Genomic DNA, 26700 nt, shown 5'->3' with positions numbered 1-26700 from the left:
ATAATATAAAATTTCAGCCACGATGGGAAACCCAAATAAAGTTAAGAAGTGAATAAAAGAAACGAAGGCAACCAACCAGTAACAACAACACACACATTTCAATTGCGCTCGTTTAGCCCATAAATAGTATATTTCAATTAAAAGGAACGAAAAAAAACACATTACAATATTTCAATATGTCATTAAGTCACAGCGAATAAACAACAACAATAAGTTGAAGGCGACTTACAAATCTAAAGGAGAGAGAAACTGCGTTCGTGTGTGCGAGGGAGAGAGAGAGAGAGTTGGAGAGATATAGTAACTATATATATCAGCCGAGGCGATCTCCATTGGCGCCAAAAATCGGGCGATAATTTTTTATTTTGCTAAGGTAGTTTCAGCCGCTTGGTTTACACGTGTTAGCCAAATCGTGATTGGTTGGGGTACAAAATTTATCTAGAGGTTAAATAAATAAATTGTTAACTAACAGTATTTTTCGCTAATATGGAACAACACTGTACCGCAGTTTATCACGAATAAGTACATTTAGTGCAGTGCGTTCGGCAACTATCATAATCTTATCTATTATACAAATATTTTAAATATTCCTAGGAGATTATTTTTATGAGCCTCACTTTTTGACCTAAGATTTTGACAATCAATAATTTTGTATAGTCTTTTTAACTTCACTCTTAGATTTTTCATTTTGAAACATGATTTTAGCATCTTAAATTTAATATATCGATTAACAATACAGTAATGTTGACAATTCATTGAAATATTACGAACCTTTTGATTTTAATTTTAAATCTTGAGTTAAGAATATCATCTAGAATTTAGTTTATCCTTTATTTTAACAACTAATAAAATTAAGACTTATAAGTCTCTTTAATAATGCAATTTTGACAGCTACCAAAACTTTTAAAAATGTTTACATTCGTTGATAAATTGACAATTTTTAGGACTTGAATTTTACCCAATGTTTTAGCTAGTAAAATTTATTTAAATATTTATGTTGACAATCATTAGAAATTGTCCACATTTTGAGGATGATTTTGAGATTTTCTACGATGTTTTTATGTTGCCAAAACGCACTGTTGATCACGATTTAGCAAACGCGCACAAACCTCAACTAGCCTTTGTGTGAGTGAGAGAAAGAGAGAGGAAAAGAGAGTGAGAGCGCTACATATAGCCAGTGGGAGGTAGTTTCAACTTTCTGAATTTTTAGCCTAAGCAGAACTTGTGTCTTTTTTGGTTTAAGGAAATGTGTGTCTACGTGTGTAAGAGTGTGCGCCGTCCTTGCTTCTGGACGAGATTAGGCATCGGTGACCAGATCATCGTTCTCATCCTCCGGCTCATGACCACGTCCCTCGCGAATCCGCTTCAACTTGCGCTTCAGCATCATGACGCATTTGATGGCCTGAAAGGTTTTGGCCGAGGCCGAACTGGTTTCGGAGGGCAGCGAGTTGGACGTGGTCCTAATATGGGCCAGCTTCACCTCCAAATAGGCCTTTTTCAGCGTCTTGTAGTGTCGAAACTCACTGGTGTCCTTGACCAGGATGCACCTGCAGCAAGCAAACACACATTTAGTTATGAATTTCAAATGCAACGAGTTCTTACTTAGCCGCCGATCCTTCGCCCGAACAATCTGAGGGCGCTGTGTGATATATCTGATGGTAGAAATACTGCAGCACCGGTGAATTCCAGATCGAGAGGCCGTACCACAACCAAATCGGCACGTTGAGGGGCAGCTTGAAGTTCTTGGCGAACAGCGTGGGTATGAAGTACTTGAAGGGCAGCAGGTTGACGAACACATACGCCCACACGACTATCCGCAGGCCGAGGAAGACCTGGTATATGATCCGGTGCGAATTGGTGCTGGGCAGGACCAGCAGGGCCAGCACCTCGGTAAGTATGCTGTACAGACCCACCGTCAGATTCAGGCCCACAAAGTAGTTCTCGTACCTGAAAACAAGACCAGAAGCATTAAGTTGTTAATTGATACTTAAATGTTCCTTAAATGGCATGTCTCTTTTATTTTTTATGATAATGAAATGTGCTTACTTTTTTTTTGTAACAATAATGACATGTGCTTACTTTTTTTTGTAACAATGAAATTTGATTTAATTATCATTACTTATTTTTTGATAATTGAATTCCTGCCTTTCAGTGATAATTGAGTTTAACTTTTTTTAACGGCAAAATTCCCCAGCATTTTCATTCATAAAATAAGACAGCAAGTGTTTATAGTGGATACACATTTAAAGCTATATAAAGGGCTTTTTTTTATAGAATGAAGGGGGAGACTTAACATTGAGCTTACAGGCTCATAATATTGAGCCCTGTTTTAGGGATCAGGTCAAAAGCAATCACGTCTGGACTTGCCTGTAAACATCGATGGCGACGAGGGACAGCAGGTAGAGTCCCTTGGAGCCCACCTCCAGGAAATCGGCGTCCTTGAAGTCCAACCAGGCCCCATGCAGGTAGAACGTGATGATGAAGATCGAGTAGAACTGGAACTTCTCCGCCTGGTGCGAGCGATAGAAGATGAGGTTTTCCAAGGAGTAGAACAGCGAGTAGCGTCCCTGGTTCTTCATAAGCTGCGGCAGGATCATGAACTCGTTGTAGAAGTGCAGGAACAGGCAGCTAGCCGAGTAAAAGGCGATGTTCCAGATCACGCGGGCGAACAGCCTTCGCTGAAAGTGCTTCATGTTGGACGACTTTAGGAAGAACTGCAACGGGCAGACGGCACGGAGGAGTGTGTAAAGTGGACAATTAGTCGAACATTGGTCTTGGTTCGTTACAGATAATGGATTGTGGTCAGCGTCCGTCGGTCGGTGGTCGCCAGATTATGCTATCGCTGATGCCAGGACCGGAATGCAACCATTTTGGGATTTTGCAAATCGAAAGTACAATGATAATCACTATTTCCATTAAGTCCTAATCGTATTCAGCACTTCAAACTAAGTACTATATGGTTATTAAAAAACTATTCACTTTCTAAAGGAAAAAGATATATAACTTAAGAGACTTCTTTTTTACTTCATTTTAACTTACTCTTTTACTTTATTTCTTATTAAAAAACTACGATATTTAAGACAATTTAACTACGTTTATATAAATATATTTTTTTAAAATAATAATTTCATAAAATGCCTTTAATTGCCTTACCTACTTGAAATGGGCACAAAATACAAACAACTTTTTAATTATTTGTTCTATAACCTTTTCCATGGTTTGAGCACTAACTATTTATTATAATCACCACTGTATAGCTTATCCTCACAGTTTTTTTTTGTGATTTTTCATATTGTTTGCCGGTAAAGGGGCTTTTAAAACTCCAACTACTCTCAAAGAAGTATTGAATTTTGCGCCCCAAATGGGGTGGAAGCCATCGTTATTTAGGTGCCCCACCCGGGTGGCACCCGCCAACCCCCCGAATCCGAATCCGTCCCCGTTTCCGCTCTGTTTATTTATAAACGCGATTTCGGCCGAGCAACCCCTCAAAAGAAAAGTGCAATTGGAGGCGCTACGTCGATTGGCAGGATTTGCAAAGCATTTGGATTCAGATTCAGGAGTTACCCCCGAACAGGACCCACCTGGAAGAGGCGCTGGAAGGCGTAGTAGCCGCAGGACAAGGTCACAAAGATCCAGAAGACCCCGTTGATAAGGTAATAGAAGTCTATGTCCCGGACCAACGAATCGAAGCGGTCGTTGGTGATCAGGTATTTCAGCGGCAGAAAGAAGTTGCTGATTTCCGCCCAGTAGTCGGGCGGACCGGCCTTCATGTCCAGAATGGAGGTCATCCTGATGCTCCTGCTCCTCAGCGGGCTTTCCCGTTCCCGTTCAGCCGCCCCAGACTCGCGATTCCGGTTTGATTTTCCTCGTTTTTCCGATTTTTTGTTTTTTTTTTTTTTTTGTCGCGACTTAGCCCAGATTTGGCATGGTGCTGGCAAACGCCGCGCGGCGAACAGCTGGCGGCCGCCTAACGAGGCAGTGTTGGCTAACCACTTCTTGTTCTGTTAAAACCCTGTTAGGGATAACAGCGGGCAAAAAGCGCCAATTTTGAACAACTTTCAATTCAATTTTAATTTTCAACACAATATCTTTAAAGAAACCAATAATTAAAATGTAATAACTTAATAACAATATTAATCGTGATTATAAACTTATAAACTTGTTCCTAGCAATATGTCGTCCGCTTTGGCCAAAATTGAGGACTTTCCCTCCGATCCCGTGGAATTTTTCAAGCAAATCCTGCAGGCAGCGGCGGAGGGACATCCGGAGGGGTTTATGCAGGAAATGAATCTGGCCACGGTGGACGAGGAATTCGGAGTCCTCAATCGCACTGTCCTGTATCGAGGTCTCACCGCGGATAATTTTGTGTTCTACATAACGCATCGGTATACGCGCAACTTCAAAAACCTTCAGGCCAATCCCAAGGCCTGCATTACCTTCTATATGCCGGATGTCAAGGATCAAGCCGGAAAGGATACCACATGGCAGGTGCGACTGATCGGGGCCACTGCCGTGGAACTTCCCCAGGACGAAATGGATGGCTTGTGGGCCAAGGAGAACTTGGCATCCCAAATCAGGGGCCACATCTGCCCCTGCGGAGAGCCTATCAATTACGATGTTCTCAAGGCGAGGCATGATAAATTCCTCCAGGACCATAGCGGCAAATCCATCGAGAGGCCCGCCAGCTAGTAAGTACATACATATGTATATGTACATTAGTAGCCCCAAACACCACCAAAGATTATTTGGTATTTACTTTTATATTTTAACCGTTAGTGTAGCTTTTAGATACATAGTCACATTTTTCCATACTTTTTCAAAGTGATATATTAAATAATATTTAATTGTTACCTTTCAGTACCGCCTGGAAATTCCAGCCGCAACGATGGGACTTCCTGAAAGTGGGTCTCAACGAGATCGCAGATCGGGTACAATACCGCCTTCAAAGCAACGGAAAATGGGAATCCATGCACATATCCACTTAAAAGGATAAAAACCTCTTAACACTACAACCCGATTTTAGGCGATTTCATTTTATTCAACAATATCTTTCTACAAACAGCTAAACGTAAATTCTAATAACTAAATTTGCTTCCTTTTCGACATGTTTAACATACAATTACAACATAGTTAATAAATATTACACAAAACAGCAAAAAAAAAGGATGTTTAAAGAATAGTTTTAGCATAGAGTTAGGTTCGAGTAACATTAGAGCAGGTTAGTTACATATGCTTAAAATTGGTTGCTACACACACACATAATACCCAGTGAGTTCGGTTCCGTTTTCTACACAAATGCTGAGGGGGCGTGGCGCCGCCCCAGGGGACTATACCGCGCTGATCGTCTCGCGAATCCAGGCGGCATTCGAGGCGATCTTGTCGTACATCCTGGGCCGCTCCACGCCCGTGGGTCCGCAGGCGATCCGCCAGGAGGAGACCCCGATGAGGGCCCACTGATTCGTGTTGGGAATCAGGCACTGAACGGGTGCTCCCGAGTACTCCTCTTGCTGGAGGAGGAGGATGACAAAAACAGATGTTGTAAATTGGTATATAATACAAAATAGTATCTAAAGTAAGTATTATCTAAGTTAGTTGTTGGAATTCTCCAGCTACTTTAAATCTGTATGGCCTAAAAGTATGCAACGGCTTATTTCACTAAAGAAATCTCAAGTAAAAACTGCATAAATTGTTGTTTTTTTTTCCTAGCAGCAAAAAGGTTACAACTAAATATCGATACACACTTTTTCTTTATTTTAGCTAAAAGACTTTATCTTGATTTTCCAACAAAAATCCAATTTAATAAAATGAATGAAAATAATTAATATAATTTTGTGTAGGTTTTATACATTGATTTCTCTTTTAGTAAATATGAATCCATATGTATGTATGTATGTGTTTTAAAAAATGATTAAATATTAAAATTGTTGTTTAGCCTCTTAAATGTAACAACCATTAATTGGGGACCACTCTATTTTAACATTTCACCATCGAATTAAACTCTTGTCGTGTCACCCCAATTGGCGATCGTGACGTCACCGCACGCGACATGCAGAAACGCGTTCTGCGTAGAACAACAACAATAGCTGTCGAGACAAAAACCAAATTGAATGAGTAATTTTCGCTCTCTCTCTCTCTCTCTTTGACTCTCTCCAATTGCCATTTAAGCGAGCACGAGCGAACACACACAAACAGACTTTAACAACCCCCGTTACCTGCAAAGGTTTACCTAGGATAGCGAAGACAACATCTATGCAGTCCAGCTGCAAGCAGGCAAAATGAAAGGGAGAGAAAGAAAGAAAGAACAGGCAACGGTCGAAGGGACACATAAACACAAAACATATAAAACGAAGCGCCAACAGTTGCATTGCATTCGATCGGCAACTTTCCAAGCGAGAACACATCGCGTCGAATAGTGATAAAAGGGAAAAGTAAAATTTCCAGTGTCAAGATCAAGATCAAAGTGATTAAATTAACTACACAAATTCAAAGGATGACGCATACCAGGAGCAGCTTAAAGATCCTATTTCAGGGCAAGACAAACATCGTCAATTGCGGATCCTCCAACACCTACGAAGAGGTCATCTCCCAAGGTGAGTCACACAACAAAACACACGAAGCATTGGAATGTAGTAGTATCTTGCAGAATAATTTAACTAAATCCCTAAACCTATCTTGAGCTCACAACAGAATCATTAAGATTTCTTATATACCTAAAATCGAAACTAATTTGACATTTTTAGTAAAGATGGCCAAGTTTTCATCTCAATAAATATCATTTATACGAAAAGAGCGAATACTTTCATTTTTCTTTTTCTCACAATCTAAAGTGGATTAAATGAAACCTTTTATATATGTACATATGTTGCTTTAAAAAAAATGGTAAAAAATATATAATACATTTTAAATTCTTAACAATAAAATAACTCATCTAACATTATTTCCCCTATTGATTTCTAGCCATGTCTCGTTTCGACATTCCGGAAGCCCAAAGGAACGCCCTGATCCTGACCAACGGCAAGGGATACGTGTTCGAGGCGCATTTGCTGGAGTACTTTCTGCTCCTGTTTCCCTGCCCGGAGATCACCTTCCACCTGAGGTTCGACTGGTCGCAGATGCGGAGAAATATTAGCCAGACCGAGTCCCTTAAGAGAAAGCGTCCAGTGGAGCAGAAGCAGGAGCAGGCCGATGGCCAAAAAGTGGGGGAGAAGGAGGAGGAGGAGCCCGTGCAGGACTACAAGCCGGTACCCGTCTATCGGATGAACTGCTTTCTGGGATCGCTGCCCAGTGCAGGAGCAGCTCCCGTGCATCGCCAGAATTGTTTCCTCAGGGAACAGTCGCAGCAGCTGGTGGAGATTAACGCAGCACCACCTCTGCGGGAGGAGGATCTGCAGCAGCAGGAGCCACTAAGAAAACGCCTGCGCTTGGAAGTCTGCGCCAAGTCAAGACGCACTGCGTCCACTCCAGTGGTTCCCCACCCCGTTCCTGTCATGCGTTCGATTCGCATTTAAGTCGCTGATCACCATTTGTACATAGCTATAGTACGTATACGATATAACCATCTAAATGTAGGCATAAGCCAAAAGGTTGAACCGCTGTTCCTAAGACTAACACTATACCTATCTCACCAAATAATCGTCCAAACCCAAATGTTATATTATGTAAAATAAATATTTTTTGTTATTAATTTAAGCTACATGAACGCTACTATAGTTCCTAGTCTACCTTCTGGCAGTTTATAATTTAATTTGTCTTTTATAAAAGTTAAATGAATTTTTTTTAAATACACTTCAATTTGATATCATTGTGTCTCAATTTTTCAATTTTTTACAAATTATTTTTCAAATTAAAATTATAAAAAAACAAACTAACGGAAAAAATAGTATCTTACTTTTTTAGCCTCTTTTTTACCTCCTATGAAATACTTCAGTTTAATAAAGTTTAAATATTTAATGCAATGCCTTTTTTTGGGTACTCGATAATTTAATTAATTTTATAACTTGTGCTATCCGGATTATTTCACAAAGTTACCAAGAAGGCCTTCAAATAATTAAAACTTTCAGCTTGCTATTTTATTGAGTATCAGAAATTCAATTCAAAAGTTGTACTCACCGTGCAGTCGTACTTCTGGTAGGTGGCCTCCATGCACATGGAGTTCACGGTGGCGATGGACACATTCTCGCAGGGCGCCATGTCGCCGATCTTCAGCTGGACGCGCTGTAGGTGATCCCGCTGCCGGGACCAGCCCAGAGTATTGCAGTTTGTCCAGATCTGCTCCTGGGCAGCCGGAACCACCGCCACCGAGACAGGAGCCTTGGTGGCCTTGCGGACGGATGAGGCCGATGACGAGGATGTGACACTGGCTCCCGAGGAGGAGGACGAGCTGCCGCCGTAGTAGTTCACCTGCGGCGCATGATCCGGCAGGGGATAGGCATCCAGTTCCTGGTGCAGAGCCTCCGCTTTCGGCATGTAGGAGGCGGCCGCCCGGGCCCCGAAGTGATCCTCCTGCTCATCCTGATCCTCCTCCTCTCCATGGTTCTCCGTGGAACTGTCCAGCTGCTCCTGCGATGGGATGAGGAAGAACTGCTGGTTCTCCTGGGCCAGCCGATTGCGCGGCACCAGCTGCTGGCCCTCCAGTCGCTCGGCCACCGGGACGACATGGGATCTCCTCTGGGCCGGCGGCTGCTGGAGCAGGCGACGCTGCAGGGCATCGGGCAGGCAGATGGGTCGCACATGGTCCGAGTAGCTGATCGGCGTCTCCAGGCGCACCAGTGCCGCCGTGGAGCCCTCCACCGGACTCTTGATCATGCCGATGATGCGGCGCCGCTGCGTCCACGGCGCCTTGGCCGACAGACGTACTGCGCCCACAATGGCCATCCAGGTGGCACGCGGCTGGCCCTGGAAGCAGCCCTCGGTGGTGAGGACCCAGTCCTGCGAGATCAGGGTGCCGTCGCACACGTGGATGTCCTCGCGGAACAGGGCCACCAGCCAGGGCCAATCCCCGGGCGCCGACATCTTCGGCAGCGCCAGGTGCTGCTTGGCGTTGAAGAGCGCCGACTGGACGCCACACCGCAGCTCGCCGCATCCCACGTAGAGCACCTGCCGCCGAGGGCAGTGCGTCCGGATAAAGCTGATCTCCGGCGCATGGGGATCTAGCACTCGGACGTAGTCGCTCAACTGCTCCGTGTCGTTCTGCACATCGAAGATTTCCACGGATCTGCGGGAGGGGAATACAAATCTAGTTATAATCTGGAGAACTCTTGGAAGTGTCTTAATTTAAAGGGAGTTCTGATTCAACCAAAAATTAAATTCGGATTATAATAAAGGTAATTAAACCATACACTTTCAGAAATCACGATTAAGTAATGGTCTCTAAAAGTATTGTGAATTCTAGGGTGGACCAAAGCAGAATTTCAAAAGGAAATATTTTGACCCAAGAAATTCCGGTTTCAGAGTAGCAACTGCCAAAAGCGCAGTTTTGGGTCAATTTTGAAAATATAGAAGTAGCTAACATAAAAATAAACCTTATAAAAGTGTATTAGCTTTAATATGAATTATGGTAATGCAGCTAATAATTATTAGTAGAGCCGAATGCGAATTTTGATGAAGGGAAATATTCTATAGTTTTGACAAATATCTAGAGATATACTTACTCGTATCCCAGGGACTTGCAGAGCGACTCGGAGACGGTCTGGCGCACCACCAGCTTGGCATCGCCTTCCAGACCCTCGGCGCACAGCTTGCCCACAACTCCCTTTTCGGAGAAGACGGCGTATCCGGCGGAATGGAAGCGTGGGAGGTACGGAACCAGGGGCTCTGGATGCAACAGATCGGCGGCCAGTGGAGCTATGGAAACTGAAGGAGACAAATAATTTATTAGTACAAAATTTGTATCAACAACATATATTAATCTAAGTGTATTGTCACAGAAATCTTTTGGAGCAGTCATTCATTTCAATTCTGAAGCTGATGTACTACAATATGGATGTTTTATTATATTATATTATACATGGCTGATTAAATATACACACTGTTAGCAACCCGCATGAGTGACGTAAAATCTCTGAAGTCAAATTTATTTAAAATGTAAATTTTTTTTTTGGAAATCCTTACAAAGAATTATAATTCTCTGAACATTTCTATACCACACATATTCATTTTTCAAAAAACTATTAGTAGTACATTATATTAATGTCAATTTAAAGTATCTATGAATTTCTTGTTATAAATTGTTGTACTAAAAATCTGAGTGGTACTATTTGCATACGCCTTTTTCATTTGTTTTTTAATGCTGTTTAAATCACAATCAACAAATAACATGTAAATAGTTCCCCACTTGTAGTTAGTTGCTCTACTCACGGCAATCCTTCTCATCGGCTCCGTCCGGACAGTCGGCCTTTCCGTCGCATCGCGCCTTGCGCGGCACACAGGCCCGGCCACGCCCACAGTAGAGGGCGTTGGGGGAGCAGAAGGCGCAGCTGCGTTCGTCGGAGAGATCCGGACAATCGGCATAGCCGTCGCAGAGCCGGGGACTCTGGACATTGGACTGCATGTCGCTGACGCAGTGCGGCTTCTGGTGGCAGGACTGGGTGCCCGTGGACTCCGGGAAGCGTTCGCAGTCGAAGAAGTGCCGGAATCGCTGCGGCAGTCGACTGCCGCATCCGGCCATGAAGGACTCGCAGTACTCGCGGCAAATCTGGCCCGGCGTGGGCTGCAAATCGGCGCCGTGGGTGTCGCACGGCGGCTGGAGCAGGCGGCACACGAAATCGTAGGCCTCCCGGTGGCACTCTCCGTCGACCAGTTCCCGGAACACGATGACATCCTGCGCCAGCTGCTCGTAGCTGGCGTGGCCCAGCAGATTCGGATAGGTGGTGATGTTGTAGCCCACCTGGCGGCAGTAGGTCAGCTCCAGCGGCGAACAGCGACGCGGCGGAGCCGGAGTGGTGGTCACCACCGGCTCGGTGGTCTCATCGTGTCCGCCCAGCGGCGAACTGGACATCACCGGCTCCTCGATCAGGCCCGTCGTCTCCTTGATGCTCAGACTGGCCACGTCCACTGTCATGTTGGCGAAATGGCGGCGCTGCTGCGACGGCTGGGTCATCTCCTCGTGGAACAGGGCCAGCAGGTCGCCACTGCTCACCAGACCCGCGTACGGATCGAAGATCATGTTGAAGTGCACGATTATGTTGTTGTTGTCCTCGCTGCTGCGGGTTAAATGGGAATTAGGAATTACAAGTATATAAATTGTTATAAAGGTAAATAAACCAACATACAATATCCGAGGCAAGTGGCAAATAAATCAATCATTAACTATCAAAATTAAAAAAGAACTTTTTGCAAACTTTTGATTTTTGTTGAAATATGAAGGGGAAGAGCATTTTCTGGATGAGTTAACAAATTATATGTATATGAAAAAAAAAATTATACCATTGCTTAGAAGTTTTACTATGTTGCGTATACTTAATATCTTTAACGTTCTCAAAAATCCTCTGGGTAAACTTACCCGTCCAGTGCCAATATCTCGCTGCCCTCGTATGCCTCACGCAGATCAGACCGACGCAGGGTGAGATTAATCCGTTCCCGATAGTCGCGGGCCTTGTGCTGGAACCTCATCGAGTTCTGGTTGGCCAGCTCCATGCTCCACTTGTCGTTCAGCACCATGAAGCGGCCGCGGAACACGCGATCCGGCAGCGGCTCCGGCCGGAAATAGGTGTCTACGGGAGGTAAACACTCCATTAGTAACGCTGATACTGATACTGATACTCAGTTTGAGAATTTAACTTATTAAATTTTGGCTTCGTAAATATACAATTTTAAATAATACAACATGTAAGTTTAATTTAATATTATATCTCTGAAGTTTTAAAATTTTAGGCATATACGATGCTACGAAACGATTTTTAATATAAGTGGGATAACTCTAAAATAATGTATTTCCATTTAAATGGGAATATAACAAATATGTGAATAAATAAATAAATAAATTTGAAAACAATTTTACTTTCGATTTACTAGGATTACCTATCATCTTTGAAACTTTTCAAGTTATATTAACATTGAATTGAATATAAATCTAATAATAATCTCCTTAACTTTTCTTTCTTTTAAATGGAAAATTATATTATATATTATTTAAATTTGATAATCTGTAACTTACATCCCACGTAGACAAAGACTCCGGCGACGAGGAGGGCGATGAGGAATCCGGCGATGACGGCGCAGCCGCATTTTTGGCCATCGCCCAGTTTCCGGCGGGTGAAGCGGATGTCCGAGTCGGTGGACAGGACGGACTCGGACTTTCTCCTCAGGCCGTGATTGTGCTGGTGCTGGTGCATGTGGAGGTGGTGTTCCCGCTCTCGTTCCATGTTCCGCTCCCGCTCTCGCTCTCTGTCCCTATCCCGCTCACGATCCCGCTCACGATCCCGCTCGCGATCCCGATCCCTTTCTCGCTCCCTTTCCCGCTGCTGTGGCGTCTCCAACGATGGTCCATTGGAGGAGGCCAATCCACCCAATCCTCCTCCCACGGAAGCTGGCACTCCATTGCCGTGACTGTGGTGCGGTTTGTGGTGCCTTGTGCATCGGGTGTTGTGGAAAACCTTTGGCGGTTGTGCGGTGGTGCCCACGCCGACTCCACCACCACCATTACCAGTCGGATTGGGATTGCTCTGGACAATGCCCTGCGAAAAGCCGAAAAATAAAGAAAAAAAAAGAAATACACATATAGTATGTTCCATCAGTACAAGCACTTTCCAGCGGACTCAATAATTAAGCAAGGTCGCTGACCAGCTAAGCGCCTTAAATGCTGTTGGTTTTCAGCCAAATCATGCCGTTAAATCAAATCACGGAACGAAGCGGCTGAGAAAACTCTACCAAAAAATCGAAAAACTCGAAAAACTCGCACTTGAAAATTATATTTTTTTTCTGGCCCCTAATGCTGCTGCAGCATGCAAATGCAGCATGCAATATTTAGATTTAGCGCGAGGAAGCAGCTGCTGTAATTAAGGAAATTCGTATTCCATTTACGATTTGTGGATATTTTTGGTTTATTTTTTTGCTTTACAATTAATTCAAATCGCGCGCCGACGTTGCCAACTTAATGAAGCATAAGAGGTCGGTGTTACCAACTTATATTTAAATTTAACCGAAGACTAAATTAAACTAAATTGATAGATTAAATCAATTTGATTTTCCCAAAATGCATAATGGATTTCAACTGGATATTCTTTACATTTTTAACAGTTTGTTCCTATTTTTAGCCAGGCTTAAATAGCACGTAACGTAGCGGCAAAAGACGGGGGGAATTGGCTTTTATGTTGCAGTTGCGAAAGAGTCTAAAACAGAAAACAGAACGCGCAGACACGGGCACATTTTAGAAAAACAATTAAAGCGCAACTAAGGTAAGAGGAAAAAACCACTGCTGTTGCCACCACTTTTCTCGGGGCCAAGACAAAACGGGTCAGCAGTCGGCCCAGTTTCAGTTTTCCTCGCCGGCTGCGTGCTTCCATGTGATGCGATGTGATTTGATTTGATGTGATGTGATGTGATGTGATGTGAAGTGATGCTGCCAAAGCCAGCTCACCAGCCAGCTCACAATAACACTCACAATAACAATGCAAAATAAAGTCCAGTGAACAACGAGTAATTAAACTCAAATGGCTTCCTCGTTTCATAACCTGGCATCGGTCAACACTTTTCGCCGGCCAATTCCACTCTTAACACTCCACTTTACGCACTTCAACACTATGCTGCCCCGTTTCGCAATCGTATTTTACTAATTCCGTGTAGTTTTCATCTGGTTGGAATGAGGTAAAATCAACAGAAATATAATTTCAGTTTCTTAATAATTACTGCCAGTTCCAAAGTTAAAAAATTTTGTTTTAGTAACATAACAATTTTTTTTTTGATCGTTTAAAATTTTTGAATAAAAACCCAAAGTTATTTAATAACTGTAAGATTTAAATCTGTTCAGCTTTAAAGAAATTAATGCCCAATGGTCTGTCATAAAAAAACTTTACATGTATGTATGTCTTATTTTTTGAATTTGTATTCAGAAAAATCCTAAAATGATACGTTGTCAGATTTTATATTATTATTATTTTGAAAATTTATTTATATACTGAAATATGTATAGATTTTAAATATTTGTTTTTATTATTTGTATTTCGATTATTGACCATTGCTGTATGTCAGTTTAACCGTCGGGGGGTTAAAGTTGGAGCACCAGAGTTTCCAAGTGTGTTGGGAGTCAAAAGTCAGTTGGCCGCATAACGGTTAATGTGCTTGGCGCACGTGCAACCAGATTTTCACAGTTACCGCATTTTATTTCGCACTTTTCTTACTTCACATTTTCTTTTGCATTTCCACCGCCCACCCACTTTCGCTTGCTACGGGGATTGGTTTTTTCCTTAATTTACTTAGTTTCCTTAATTACCGCATATCTAATTAACGCTCACCTTCCAATTTTTACCGTTCGCTTGCATGCTCTTGTCTTTGTTGCGATTGCTGCAGTTGTTGTTGTTGTTCTTCTTATCAGCGGCCGCCATATTGGCCGCATTTAAATTTGCATTGGTATTGGTGGCCGCCAACGTGGCGGATGATTTATCCGCGTCGCGCGATTTTTTCATCTGCAAAAATAATAAATTATTAGTAAGGTATTAAATATCAGGTTATCATTTTATTTCCATTACCAAGAACGTTATTCAATTAAAAAATGTTTATATTCATTCGGTTAAAAAAATAAACGAAATATATAAAAATATATATTGCATATAAAGCAATTTAAATTCTGTATCTTCTTTTAAATCTTACAAGAAAAGTTTGATACACTCTAGAGGAAGTTTCTTTTTTTTTAATATTTCGGCTTAAACAAAAACAAAAGAAAATCAGTAAGGTGGTAATTAGTAAGATAAATAATCGGTTTCTAAAAATTTCCGGTTTAAGTCGGATTAATTTGTTTTTATTCGTTAGTTCTGATAACCTGTTTATTTACAAAATTCTGTTTACTTGCAAAGAAATGAAAAAACTAACAGATAAATTGCAAAGAAATCTAAATACAGAAAACATTATGAACTTAATAAGGCACAGCTTATTTATCTAGCTTTATGCATCATTTTGAGCAGTTATCTATCGCCTGAAAACCTAACAAATTTTGGTTCAGTTCAAATACACCATCCGCCTACGGCGAAAATAGTTACCTTAGTTAGGAGCGCAATAAAACCAAATGTATAAAATCATAAAAAATACAGTAGTCATCGAGATATAATAACTTTGGCATGTATAAACGGTAAAACCTCTATAAAATGGATTCGCGGCTTACATTGCGTCTTCTTTCTATCTTTCTAAACGATACATTAATTTAATTTAAGCCAGCATTAAAATTGTATCATTATTTTTCAATCGAACATTAAATAATTTCCATTACATAGTTATTAAAAAGCTTTCCCATATTATAACATATCAAACGGTGTAATTAAAAATATGTCACAATTCGTAATTGCCCAGTTTGGCTATGTAATTCAAATAGAAAGGTCTTCCTGGTCGGAGAGTGTTCACTGTACCGCAAACAGTCGGTCAGCGAGTGGCGAAAAAAATTTATAATCTATTGTTACAGACCTGGTAATGGAGACGACATGCGCCGGACGCCCGAAACTAACCAACTAACCAACCGGACAGGTGCTAATTGTGCGACTACGAATTTAGCACGGTCTACCTGAACGCCCTGTACATTACTCCACGTACTCCCCGCACTCCCCGCACTCCCCTTACCACCGGCAGCCCCTCCCAAAAATCTCCGTTCACCGCCCTCTGGGGCCATTTAAACATGGCTCGAAAAATGAGTAAAGCTTGCTCCAGTTTCACTCACCGAAAGGCCAGCCATAATGCAAGAGGCCCAATGTCAAGAAAAGAAAGTTTCGTTGTTGGTTTTTCGCTGCTTATTGTTTATTTATTTCATTTCATTTCGTTTAGCATATTTACATATTTTTGATTATTCGCTGGCTTGCTTGTGACTTTGCTCCCATTGTTTGCCGCCTATTTCGGTCACTGTTCTCTGGTAACCGAGATTTGCGGGGTGCTTCGAGTACGGAATTTGGTATGCGGGCTTCCAAAAGCCTACTGATTATACGAGTGATGGAATTAGGGTGTTACGTCAACGGGGTTTTGGAAAGTAATGGATGGATGTAATTCCATGAAATGTTAGTCTTTTCTAAGAAATGCTATTCTGGGGGAAAAAGGAAAAGCCAAGTTATAAAAACAACGTTTTTTATTATGCTTAAGGCAAGCCGTAGGTTTTATTACTGATTTTGTATGCATGAAAGACCAGAACTAAGTAAAATATTTTTTATAAGCAGCAGTCAAATTGTTTAATCCACTTATTGCTATCAACAAAATAAGATCGAAAGACATTGAAGTCTTTCTTTATCATAATTGTATATTGGCGATATTTGAACTGTCTTTAAAACGTTATTTCTTTATAATAAAAAGAATCGACTGTGAAATGCTATTGTTTTCAGCGGTAGCTGACCTATATTATCAGTTAAAAATGCAAATCTTTTTTACACTTTGAAACAAACGAAAAACCCATTTGAATGCCGCTAATCAATAACATCGCATGACAAGGGCTCCTGTGTTGAACTCGGTCATCAGTGCGGCCGCTTTCCTTTTCAAACAAAACCGAATAAAAATTCCAAAAATCTCGCTGCAACTTTCTTCGCATCGCTGCGAAGAGCATAAGGTCAACCAGTCTAAAGTTGGGGACTCTTGGGAGGCATTGGCTTTCGATATGTGGCAGAGTTCAAAAGACTGAGGCCACGAACTTGTTTTCCCATTTCTATTTCCATTTCCATTTCCACATTGACAAGTGTCATTCGAGGAAAAGCGAAGAAGCTTCGCATTTTTGAATCGTTCGGTTTTGGTTTGGCTTGCACAAAGCGAAAGCGAATTTTTTCGTGCCAATTGCAGTCGAAAATACAATGTTTTTTTTTTTTTTTTTTTTTCTTTTTGGTTTTGTATTCACTGTTTTTGTAAAAATTTTCAAAGCCAAGGCGATGCAGCTGGAAATGAAAGTGTTTTTGTTGCTGCTTCTGCCACTGCAAACACGTTTCGGCAAACATGTTTGAGCGAACCCCAGTCGACATCGACTCATGGCTCCCAGACCGAAAGACCCCCTCCCCACCGGAGTTTTCCTAATTGGTCGCCGTGTGAAAGAAAAGCGAAAACGAAACGTGGCTCCCAAACATCTGGCATCTGTGCATTATTATTCGCATTATTATGAGCCCATGTTGCGAGTAAGAGTTTCCACAGAACAATTAAAAGGCTACAAGAGGGAAATAGCCATGTGCAACCAAATCGTACTCGCTCTCGTACTCGACATAATGCAGAAACACAATGGCTTATGGAGCCATGGATCCGATCCTACAAATTGGGCTAATAAAACGTGCTTACAATGACAGGCCTATATACAAAGTTGGGGCACAAAATTGCTTCTTTGTCCCTGGTTCCCACTTAATCTTGATTTTATGCTAGGAAATCTTTTAAATAACTGACTTGGAAAATAACGGGTGCCAGGGGTTTGACTTGGGCCTCAAAACTATATTTCATAAAATTAGAACTGCCTATTAAATCATTGGCTTAAAGTATACTCAAAAGATAAGTGCATCAAGCAAGTTTCCAGAGCTAGTTTCGCAACTGTGACTACTCCAACGTAATCATTGCGACTCTGGGTCAAGTTACTACAAGGCACACCGAGTAATAAGCCCCCCTACATTTATGCAATAATCACGAAACCTAAGATGTATGGATCAGTTGTAGGAAATACGCCTGAGGATCAAATGTCCCCTCGTTAGACCATTGGGCAGTCCAGTTACTCAAGTTAGGAACACCATGCCAATATATGCACAAACGGCAAGTTATAGACCTATATCTCGGCCAGAAGTCGAGTTCCCTGAGTTAGGAACACCAACACCAAAACTCCCGCTCAAGCATCACATTGCACAGTGTGTCGAGTGTATTGTTGCACTTAGAAGTGGAGACACGTGCGGCCAAAGTGGGAACAAGGCGAAATGGAGTGGGAATGGACAGGGATTGCAGCGGGAACGGGGCGGGAATGGAGCGGAAATGGAGGGTCCACGAAGGGGGAACAGAATGGAACGATTTGGTACAAACGGCAGCTGTGACAGCTTTTCACTAATTTCCCTTCAAGCAGCCGCCGCAGACTCTGTTTTTCCTCAAGTTTTCTCGGTTTTCTCAGTCGCAGCTGCCACTCAATCGTGACGAATTAATAACGGAACGTTTGCCGAACGAACGGGGGAAAGCTGCAGCTGAACAATAAACGGCTGGAGGAAACCCTCCTCCTCCCGAGTGGGGAACAAAAAAAAAAAAAAACAAATCCGACGACAAGGCGACTTCGCCCGTAAGATAAAAACGAACAGCTTTGACCCCCTCAAGGAGCATTTGCCACTGCAACTGTCGCGCTCCCACTCTCTCCAACATGCACTGGAAAAAATAACAACAAATAATGAGCTAATGAGCTAAAGAAAGGTCTACCTACAAAAAAAATTACAATTAGCTCATGGTCGTAAGAATATTATTTTATGATCACAAGAAAAATCAATCCATTGCGATTAAAAACATAAACATTTGTGCATTTTGATATTATAGAAATGTTTGCTATTCATTGCATTTTAGGAAAGGGAACTTTAAAAGTATGTAAATTATAGATGTATAAATATAAAAAAATATAATAAAACGAACTTTGGAAGCTTTTTCGTTGAAAATTTAATAAAATTGGACACAAGGGACAAAAATTAAATATGTACGTGTATGCCAATCAGTTTGAAATTATATAAAGAATTTAACGAAGTATTACAGACTTAGTTATGAGCAATACAAAACCGATGTTTGTTTATTGTTTATTTGGGCTAAGAGTTTTAAATAAACAAAATTGAGCAGTGTGTCCGTCTGCGTCTTCTTTTCTCCTTAACCACTACGTGCCTAGTGGATTATCTTTTGGATTGGATCGGATCGGATTGGATGGGATCGGGAAAGCTTTGGCTTAGCTGGGCTAATGCCAGCAATCGGTGACGACGACGTGACTGAGACCGATTCTCCGATTTTCTGGCCACTTGGAAACCGGGCTGCCTTCTTTTTCTGGGTGTGTGCCTCTTCGCAGTTAAGGTGGGTGAAGTCGGAGTGACTCACTCGAAGTCTCGACGGCCTACGAGCTCAACTAGCAAGCCACACCAATTATTGCAATTCAAAATGCAATCCAGCGCGGGTATACACAGGGGAAAACTCTTAAACTACTTTTAGATTTGTTTTCTGGGCTTTTTTTTAAATTTTATGCAGCATGTTGAATTATAATTAACCACCTTACAAGAAAAAATATTTTCTATGCTTGCAGTTAATGTGCATAAACTAATGTATTTTAGTAAAAATTTTTAAATTACAATATGATTTCCTTGTAAGTTACAAATATTTATACCATAACTTATTTACAGTTTAGAACTTAAATTTACTTTTAAATACAAATTTTCATTTATACATGACATTATATTTTTTGTTAAGTGTACCATGACAGCATTTAAGTTGGATCGACCGTCTTTGTTGTGAATTCCAAATGAAGTAGAAAGTTCTCAGTTTAAACAAAAAAATCGATCATTGGAATGCCGCTGGGCGCTTTCTTGGCCATTTATTCATTTATTTTTCTGCTGCCCGCCGCACCTATCGCCCTCTCTTTCTCCGCACATATCCCCCTCCTACTCTTGTCTTCAACTCTCTTCTAGGTTGAAGAATTGCCTATTCAGAATGCGATTCTTCGGACCAAACTGGGAATGGGAATAGAATTGTTTTTCCATGGCTGCGAATATGTGGGAACCAAAGTTGATTTTAAAGATAAGCTTAAAAATTATCATAAACAAAAAATAACTAAATTAAAAGTCAAAAGAAAAGACACAAAAAAGGGTTGATGAACTGAAGGTTTAAGATAATAATTGAGTACAAAGCTAACTGCAAATGAATTGTAAAAAAATATTATTGAAAAAGTCAAATGTAGAAAGTATTTTATCAATCATTTAAAAGTAAAGATAAACGCCATCTGTTCAACTCCCACGATTTGTTTTCTCAGCACAACTTCAAAATGTTTATTTACGCAATTTATATTTTACAACTTTGGCATTCCCACAATTTCCCAAAAAACAGAGTTAATTTCCGCTGAGATTAGCATATTTAATTGAAATTTTGCAACTATTTTGGCCGGCCAACTGCACCAGGAAAATGCCACAAAAGGTAAACAGACTAAAAGCTAAAATAAAACAAATAAAAATAGAAAAAACACGCCTTGAATAAAACGAAAAATTAAATACATTTCTGCCCACGCCGCTGACGTCACTGGTTCAAGGCTGCAAGCAGTGCGCTTTTTTTTGCCAATTGAAAAAGTAGAGAATTAAAAACTATAAATTAAAAAAAAAATTGAACATTCCCATAAATCGCCGCTAATAAGAGACCACGATAAAAGAGGGGAGAAAGAAAGAAAGAGAAGAGAGGTTCAAGATCTGTGCTACTTTCTTCTGAGAGCGCAGACTCTTCTTTTGTGGCTTTTGTCATTGTTTGTTTTTTCTTGGGTTTCCTCTTCTGCTCCTCCCCCTTCCTACTTCTCCTTTGCTTCTAATTTATTTCAATGACATTTAACGAAAAATGCAAGCAGTGGGAGAAAGTTCTTTTCTCTCTCTTGCACTTACAAATTATAAGTTCATATGTGTTAGGTTAGTCAAAGGCAATCGCCCATACAAATGTCCATGTAAAATAAATACATACATAAAAAAGTTTACTTTTTTGTTTAAATATATGTGAATATTGGGTAATTGCGTATATACATATGTATGTACATACTTCAAATTGATTTTAGGAAAGTCAAAACACTATTTTTTCAGTGCGCTTTTTTCCGCTGCTTTGTCGCTCTACTGCTTTAATGATTTTCTACTTTGCTCTGTCAAAAGGTCGATTCAGAAAATATTTGATTGTGCTCAAGCCAGCAGAAAAATCAAGCTCAGCTTAACCCACTGCCGTCTATTAGTAAGATCTATTAAAATAGTACTGTGAATAAGTATTGAAGAATTTGAAGCATACTAGATTTTAAAATGATTAACAGATATAATTAACGAGATTTTACATCAAAGTTAAAACAATTCCAGATAGTCCTCAAAATAAGGCTTATAAGTACAAATGTTCATCAAGCAGAGTAGTTGGCATCTAGAGGGTTAAAGCATATTTCTGTTTCAAGCCAAAGTGGTTACTGTGTTGTGGCATTTGGCCAAATGGCAACAACATTTTATTTCATATTGTTGCTGCTGGCTTTTTGTTAGTGTTGGATTTTCTTCGGTAAGGTGAACCTGTTGCACATGACTGCAAAATGTGACAGCAAGTGAAAAAACCGTAGCTTAAAGACAGAGGAAAATGGCTAATAGGCAAATCCTTAGCAAAACGATAAGTTTCCCTCCATTTTCATTGGCTTTTGCTAAAAACAATTTTTTTGCTCAAAGATTTAAGTCTTTCTTTTTTATGTATGCTATTTTAATTAAAGCCCAATAATTGTAAATTATTTTAAATATAATATTTATATGCCAAATAAAATAAATGTGTAAAAAAACTTTTTTAAAAAATTGGTAGAACAGAATCTATTGGGTAAATAGAGGACTACCAATTTTGAAAACCACACCTAAGGGAGTTGAAATCAATTAGGGATATTTAACGCTTAAGTTCCTTCTGGTTATTTTGCACCTATGGCGTCAGCGATTGTGCAAAATTAGGGGAAAAAAATATAGAAGAGAGTGAGGGAAAAAAATCGCTAGCGAAAACCGAAAATAGTAAGACAATAATGGGGCCCCACAAGTCAGATAAGCATAGAAAAACATAGAAAAAAAATAGCCGCAAAGCAAAGTCAGCAGACAACTGAAAGTTGTTGCGTTTGTTTCTAAGCCAAACGAGTTTGTTGTTGTCGCTGCAATCACTTTTTGGCGCATAAGCCCCAGCTCCAGACCCAGACTAGACCCATGGACTTATTGGAATGCCAAACCGCACACACATGGCAACGCACAGCTGTGGCCAGTATAATAGTGGTTTTGGAGGAAGAAAATATGCATACAGGGTAAAAAACAAAAATTGATTCTGGAATTAACATTTTTTAAATAGTTGTATAAGTATGTACAAAATGGCAAAATACAGTTTTTTAAAATCAAAACGTAAAACAAGTTCTTATACATATTAGGAAATATATGATCTTCGTTCATATATTAAATAACCAACATAATAATCTTAAGATCATAAAGACTTCATAAAATCTAAAAAACTTTATGCTTAACTTTAGAAGCAGATCTTTTGAAATACATTTACCCCACTTAATGTCTTTTTCGTTTGCACTTAACCCATTTTTTCGAACGCAGCTGTATTTATGCATACGTACTCCTAGAGATCGGAGCTTAAATTACAGCGGGCGGACTTAAGAAAAGAAAACGAAACGAACCCACAACAATCACAGCATAAACTCTAAATTGCTCAATAGTCGTTGTTTGCCTTTGGCGGCCAACACCAACAATTACAACAACTACAGCATCAACAAATAGTTGGTTGCGGCCCTATGGAACACACACGCCCTGCAACAACTAACAACCAACAACTAACAGCCAACAACTAACAACAATAAACAACTAACAAGCGAGGAAAACTTTGGTCAAGCCGAAAGCCTTGGTACAAATATGGTAAATAATACCCTTAACAAATGCTTTTCAAATGCCTATTTTTTCGTACTCCATGGCCTTGGTTCACTTAGCAAACCCATTAGAACCCAGCTTTCAGCGGAGACAATTTGTTCAAATTTTGCACATACGCTTTAGAAAATGTTTGACGAAAAAGTGTAAAGTTAACTTAACCCTATTTAAACCTAAAGATTTTAATTCTTAGAGTATGACAAAGGAACGGCTTTTCTAATATTTATTTTTTTATGACCTTATCTAGCAAAAATTATTTGAAAAATTCTTTTATGACAAATACTAAACACTCCATTAGAACACGTCTTTTAAAAGAGTTTGGATACTTTAAAATGTATGAACCAAGCTTATTCAATCAAAATCATGTAATAAATAATTTTAATCAATAAAAATTCTACAAAATCAAAAATCATTCTTAAGTTTTGTATATTAACATAAGAGCATAAAATGCTAGATTTTTTTTTCTTTTGCCACTACTCTCTCACTATTATTGTTTAAGTGGACATATTTTGTTTTTGGAAAATTCTCATCAGCCAAGAAAACAAAAGAAAGAGAAACAGCAACAAATTCGTATTCAACGACTCATTTCACAAACAAATTTATACACGCCACTAAAAACAGTTGTTGATGGCTGAGAGATTTACAAGAGGGAAAAATAATAATAAAGAAAATCAACAGAAACCGAAAATTTTGCATGAAATCCAGCTGCAAATTAAAATCGCTGAAGAGAGAAGACTGAAGACTGAAGATTAGCGATGACGAGAAGACGACAACGCACCCTGCACAGAAACAATTTTGTGTATTTTTTCCAAAACAATTTGATGATATAAGAGTAAAACTACAAATAAAATTTAAAAAAAAATTACTGAACTTTGTATTTTAAAAAGTAACTGAAACTCTTTGCATACACTATATTTTATTTTATTATTACACATTATAAACATCTAATGCAAATCTTTAATCCTAAATCCAAAATGATCACTTTATTTTTTTTGTGTGTGGCAAAACTTTTGATTTCTTTTGGTAAGGCGGGCCAGATTTTTACAGCCAAGCGCCCGAGGCAAAAACAAAACAAAAACAACTTTAATTACAACAACAGCGAACGGCAAAAGTAAGTTACTAAGTCAAAATTGGCTTATAACGGGACGCACTTTCACTTAAACGCAGCTGAAGTCGCTGCTCTCTTTCCTTAGTATGTGAGTGTGTGTGACTCTGTTTGTGGATGCTGCCGCCCCCTGTCTCGAAAAGGGGGCGTGGCATTATAATTTCCATAAATTTTACAGTAGCCAAAACACAAACAGTGGGTCAAATTCCAAGCACAGTGACTACTAAACTTGTAAATTGCTATCATATTGAAAAATGTTCATAACTATACATTTATTACTATTCCCATACAAAATCTGACCTAATTAGCACACTATTTTTATTTTTTACTTAATGAATGTATATTATTTTAAGAGAACTTAAAATATACCTTACTCCACAAAATGATAAATGATTACTAGCACTATAATTGTTGCGATATTAATCACCGGCATAATTAATGCAAGGGCGTTAACTTACAGTGCCCACTGTGCCCATATCGAACTATTTATATATATATAACAATATTGGATGCGATGCCGTTACTGATTGGAAATCGTTAGCAGGTTTCCGATATCACCAACTAGTGCAGCATTATGCAATCGGCAGCACGACAAAAACGAAACAGTTACTGTTTTTAACGACGCTTTTACTTTTGTTTCATTAATTATGGCTGCTCAGCGATTTCCAATTATGACAGCGATTGGAAAGCCAAAGCCGTTTAAGCCAAAGCCATAACCCAAAGAAAACTGAGCCGAAATGACCAAAGATTGTTGCCCTTTTAAGAATCCCAACCAGCGATCGCAGCCAAATCGCATTTTTGTGGAATTTTGAAAGCCATTTTGGAGGCATGGCCGCATGGTAAGCAGAGTATGGTAAATGGCCCCCAGGAATCCACACAGATATTTAACTATTGTCTGGGAAATCGAAGTCGAAACAATGCACTTGGTTTTTGGCCCCTGGGCGAAGGGAGAGGTTTTAATGGTTTTTACCTGCCAGTAGACAGTAATAGAATTTGATTTTTGATCAATGAATTTGGGTGATTCCATACACAAGTGAAAAATAACTTTCGTCGCTTATTTTGAATTCTTTAAATGTGTAAAATTCAACGTAAAGTAAATAAATAATTAACGTTCTGACGTAATTAAAAAATTCTTCTTGTCTGATTTTAAATGGAAAAAGGAATAACTAATTAATTGACCTTAAGATTTTTTTTAAAAATATAAATGATTTTTTACGAAAAGCTGAGTTGTTGGTCCGCTTTTGCGGGCACAGAAAAAAAAATAATTCCAAGTAGGGCTAATAGTCCAATTAAATACTGGTAAAATGTGCACTTTCAGAACTCTGATTAAGTTTAACTTTTTACCTGGTCTTAAATTCAAAAGTTAATAATTAAATAATCAACCTTAAAATGTTTTGAAAAATGTAAGTCAAGATTTGGATACGAAATGTTGAGTTGCAAAAAAAAAAAGAAATGTTCCAAGTTCGGTTAATAATCCAATTAAAAGCTGGAGAAATGTGTACTTTCAGACCTCTGATTAAGTTTAACTACAGCCCGCTGGAATTAGCCGCATTTCCTGGCCACTGCGGCCACTAGTGGTAAGGTAATTGGTTTGAACTAGAACTCACCTGGCTGTTGCTGCAGTAGTAGATGTCCGACATCCTGGCTCTGGCTCTGGGTTGGATTGGAACCTGGATCGGCACCTGGATCGGTTCACTGCCCACCGCTTGGTCCGCTATCGCGGATTCGCCTCTCACGCCGACCTTTCAGCTTCTCGTCCCGCTTTCTTTATGTGAAACAGCAGGGCAGCATGACCACCAGCCAGGTGATCCGCGGTGTCCAGGAGTGTCCAGGTGAACTGGCGAACAGGTGAACCGGGCAGCGAGCCAATGTGCCCTAGGTGCTGCCTGCTGTCTATAATAATGGCAAAACAACCTGTTTTTTGCGCCGCGGAAAAGTGTCACACCACTCGGTAGTGGTAATCGATACTCAGTTGACGTCGCTTATTGTTACGATTCGGCGGATTAGGTTTTCCGCATATTTATCCGCATTTAGCCAAAGCAAACACAATACAAACAAAACAAAATACGAATAACAATAATATCAAAATGCAAACAATGCCGCACTTCACGCTTCGTCTTGCAGAACACACCACTCGCTTTAGCCGCTTTTCTTGCTTTTCCCGCTTTCCATGCGCATGCGCACCTTTCTTTCGGATATTGCCAGATATATAGTAGTATACTATGCCATACACCATATGGGTCTCAGCCGATTCACGACCGTCTCGAGCGGAGTTAAAACGCCAACTAACTTGGCCGAAACGGGGCGACTTCTTCGGCGGCCGCAACGAAAGTTGTCGCAACCAGTTTTGAGTCTTCTGAGGCCTCATATTTTTTTCTTTTACAGAGAAAGAATAAAAGTTGCTCAAAAAAAAATAATCCTTAACGATCGGGCTTAAATAATATATTCCTTTTTTTGTTTCATAACTAAAGTGTTCCTTTAAGGTTTATCTAAGTAATGGCATTTGATTCAAATTCATAAATGTTTATATTCTTTTAGTTTTATAAAAGATTTGTACATATTATTATCAACTTAAAAATGTTCTTAAATTTGTGAAATTGGTGATTTTAGCATTAAAATTTGGACTCCAAAATAGAAACCAAAACAGTTAACATAATTAACATTTAACATACATTTTTTCTTTCTGTGCGGCGGCAAGAGCGCGGGAGAACGACGTTGAACTTTTTAAGCCGGTAATTTATGCGCTGATTAATTTGAATTCAGCGCCAAAGATCCTGGCCAGATATAAGTATTTTATATGTATGCATTACCTATGCTGACTGATAAGAAAGTTGCATATAA

General features: G+C 40.0%; 4 protein-coding genes across 5 annotated transcripts; 2 read left to right on the top strand and 2 right to left on the bottom strand.

The window, feature by feature from the left end:
* Nucleotides 1–96: 96 nt before the first annotated feature.
* Nucleotides 97–4043, bottom strand: LOC108136438. The gene is made up of 4 exons (XM_017257597.2): nt 3579–4043; nt 2365–2711; nt 1600–1944; nt 97–1544 (listed from the first exon to the last, which is right to left on the bottom strand). The coding sequence occupies exons 1-4, from the start codon at nt 3783–3785 to the stop codon at nt 1295–1297; spliced, it is 1149 nt and encodes a 382-aa protein (XP_017113086.1). The 5' UTR covers nt 3786–4043; the 3' UTR covers nt 97–1294.
* LOC108136440 (pyridoxine/pyridoxamine 5'-phosphate oxidase) lies at nt 3471–5160 on the top strand. Its single transcript, XM_017257599.2, has 3 exons — nt 3471–3650; nt 4167–4685; nt 4856–5160. Exons 2-3 carry the CDS (start codon nt 4171–4173, stop codon nt 4980–4982), a joined length of 642 nt encoding a protein of 213 aa, XP_017113088.1. The 5' UTR covers nt 3471–3650; nt 4167–4170; the 3' UTR covers nt 4983–5160.
* On the bottom strand, nt 5015–26132 carry LOC108136436. 2 transcript variants are annotated; one of them, XM_017257593.1, is made up of 8 exons: nt 25467–26132; nt 14448–14618; nt 12152–12671; nt 11498–11708; nt 10354–11198; nt 9648–9849; nt 8107–9211; nt 5015–5504 (listed from the first exon to the last, which is right to left on the bottom strand). In XM_017257593.1, exons 1-8 carry the CDS (start codon nt 25497–25499, stop codon nt 5325–5327), a joined length of 3267 nt encoding a protein of 1088 aa, XP_017113082.1. In that variant the 5' UTR covers nt 25500–26132; the 3' UTR covers nt 5015–5324. The 2 variants fall into 2 exon arrangements, with proteins under 2 accessions (XP_017113082.1, XP_017113084.1); XM_017257595.1 differs by having other exon boundaries at nt 10354–11195.
* LOC108136439 lies at nt 6260–7947 on the top strand. Its single transcript, XM_017257598.2, has 2 exons — nt 6260–6587; nt 6955–7947. The coding sequence occupies exons 1-2, from the start codon at nt 6488–6490 to the stop codon at nt 7503–7505; spliced, it is 651 nt and encodes a 216-aa protein (XP_017113087.1). The 5' UTR covers nt 6260–6487; the 3' UTR covers nt 7506–7947.
* Nucleotides 26133–26700: the final 568 nt, after the last annotated feature.

This window comes from Drosophila elegans, unplaced genomic scaffold (genome assembly GCF_018152505.1).
Source record: "Drosophila elegans isolate 14027-0461.03 unplaced genomic scaffold, ASM1815250v1 contig_149, whole genome shotgun sequence".
NCBI classification, from domain to species: domain Eukaryota; kingdom Metazoa; phylum Arthropoda; class Insecta; order Diptera; family Drosophilidae; genus Drosophila; species Drosophila elegans.
The sequence above is the reverse complement of the archived record's forward strand: the minus strand, read 5'-3'. Positions and strand labels throughout refer to the sequence as shown.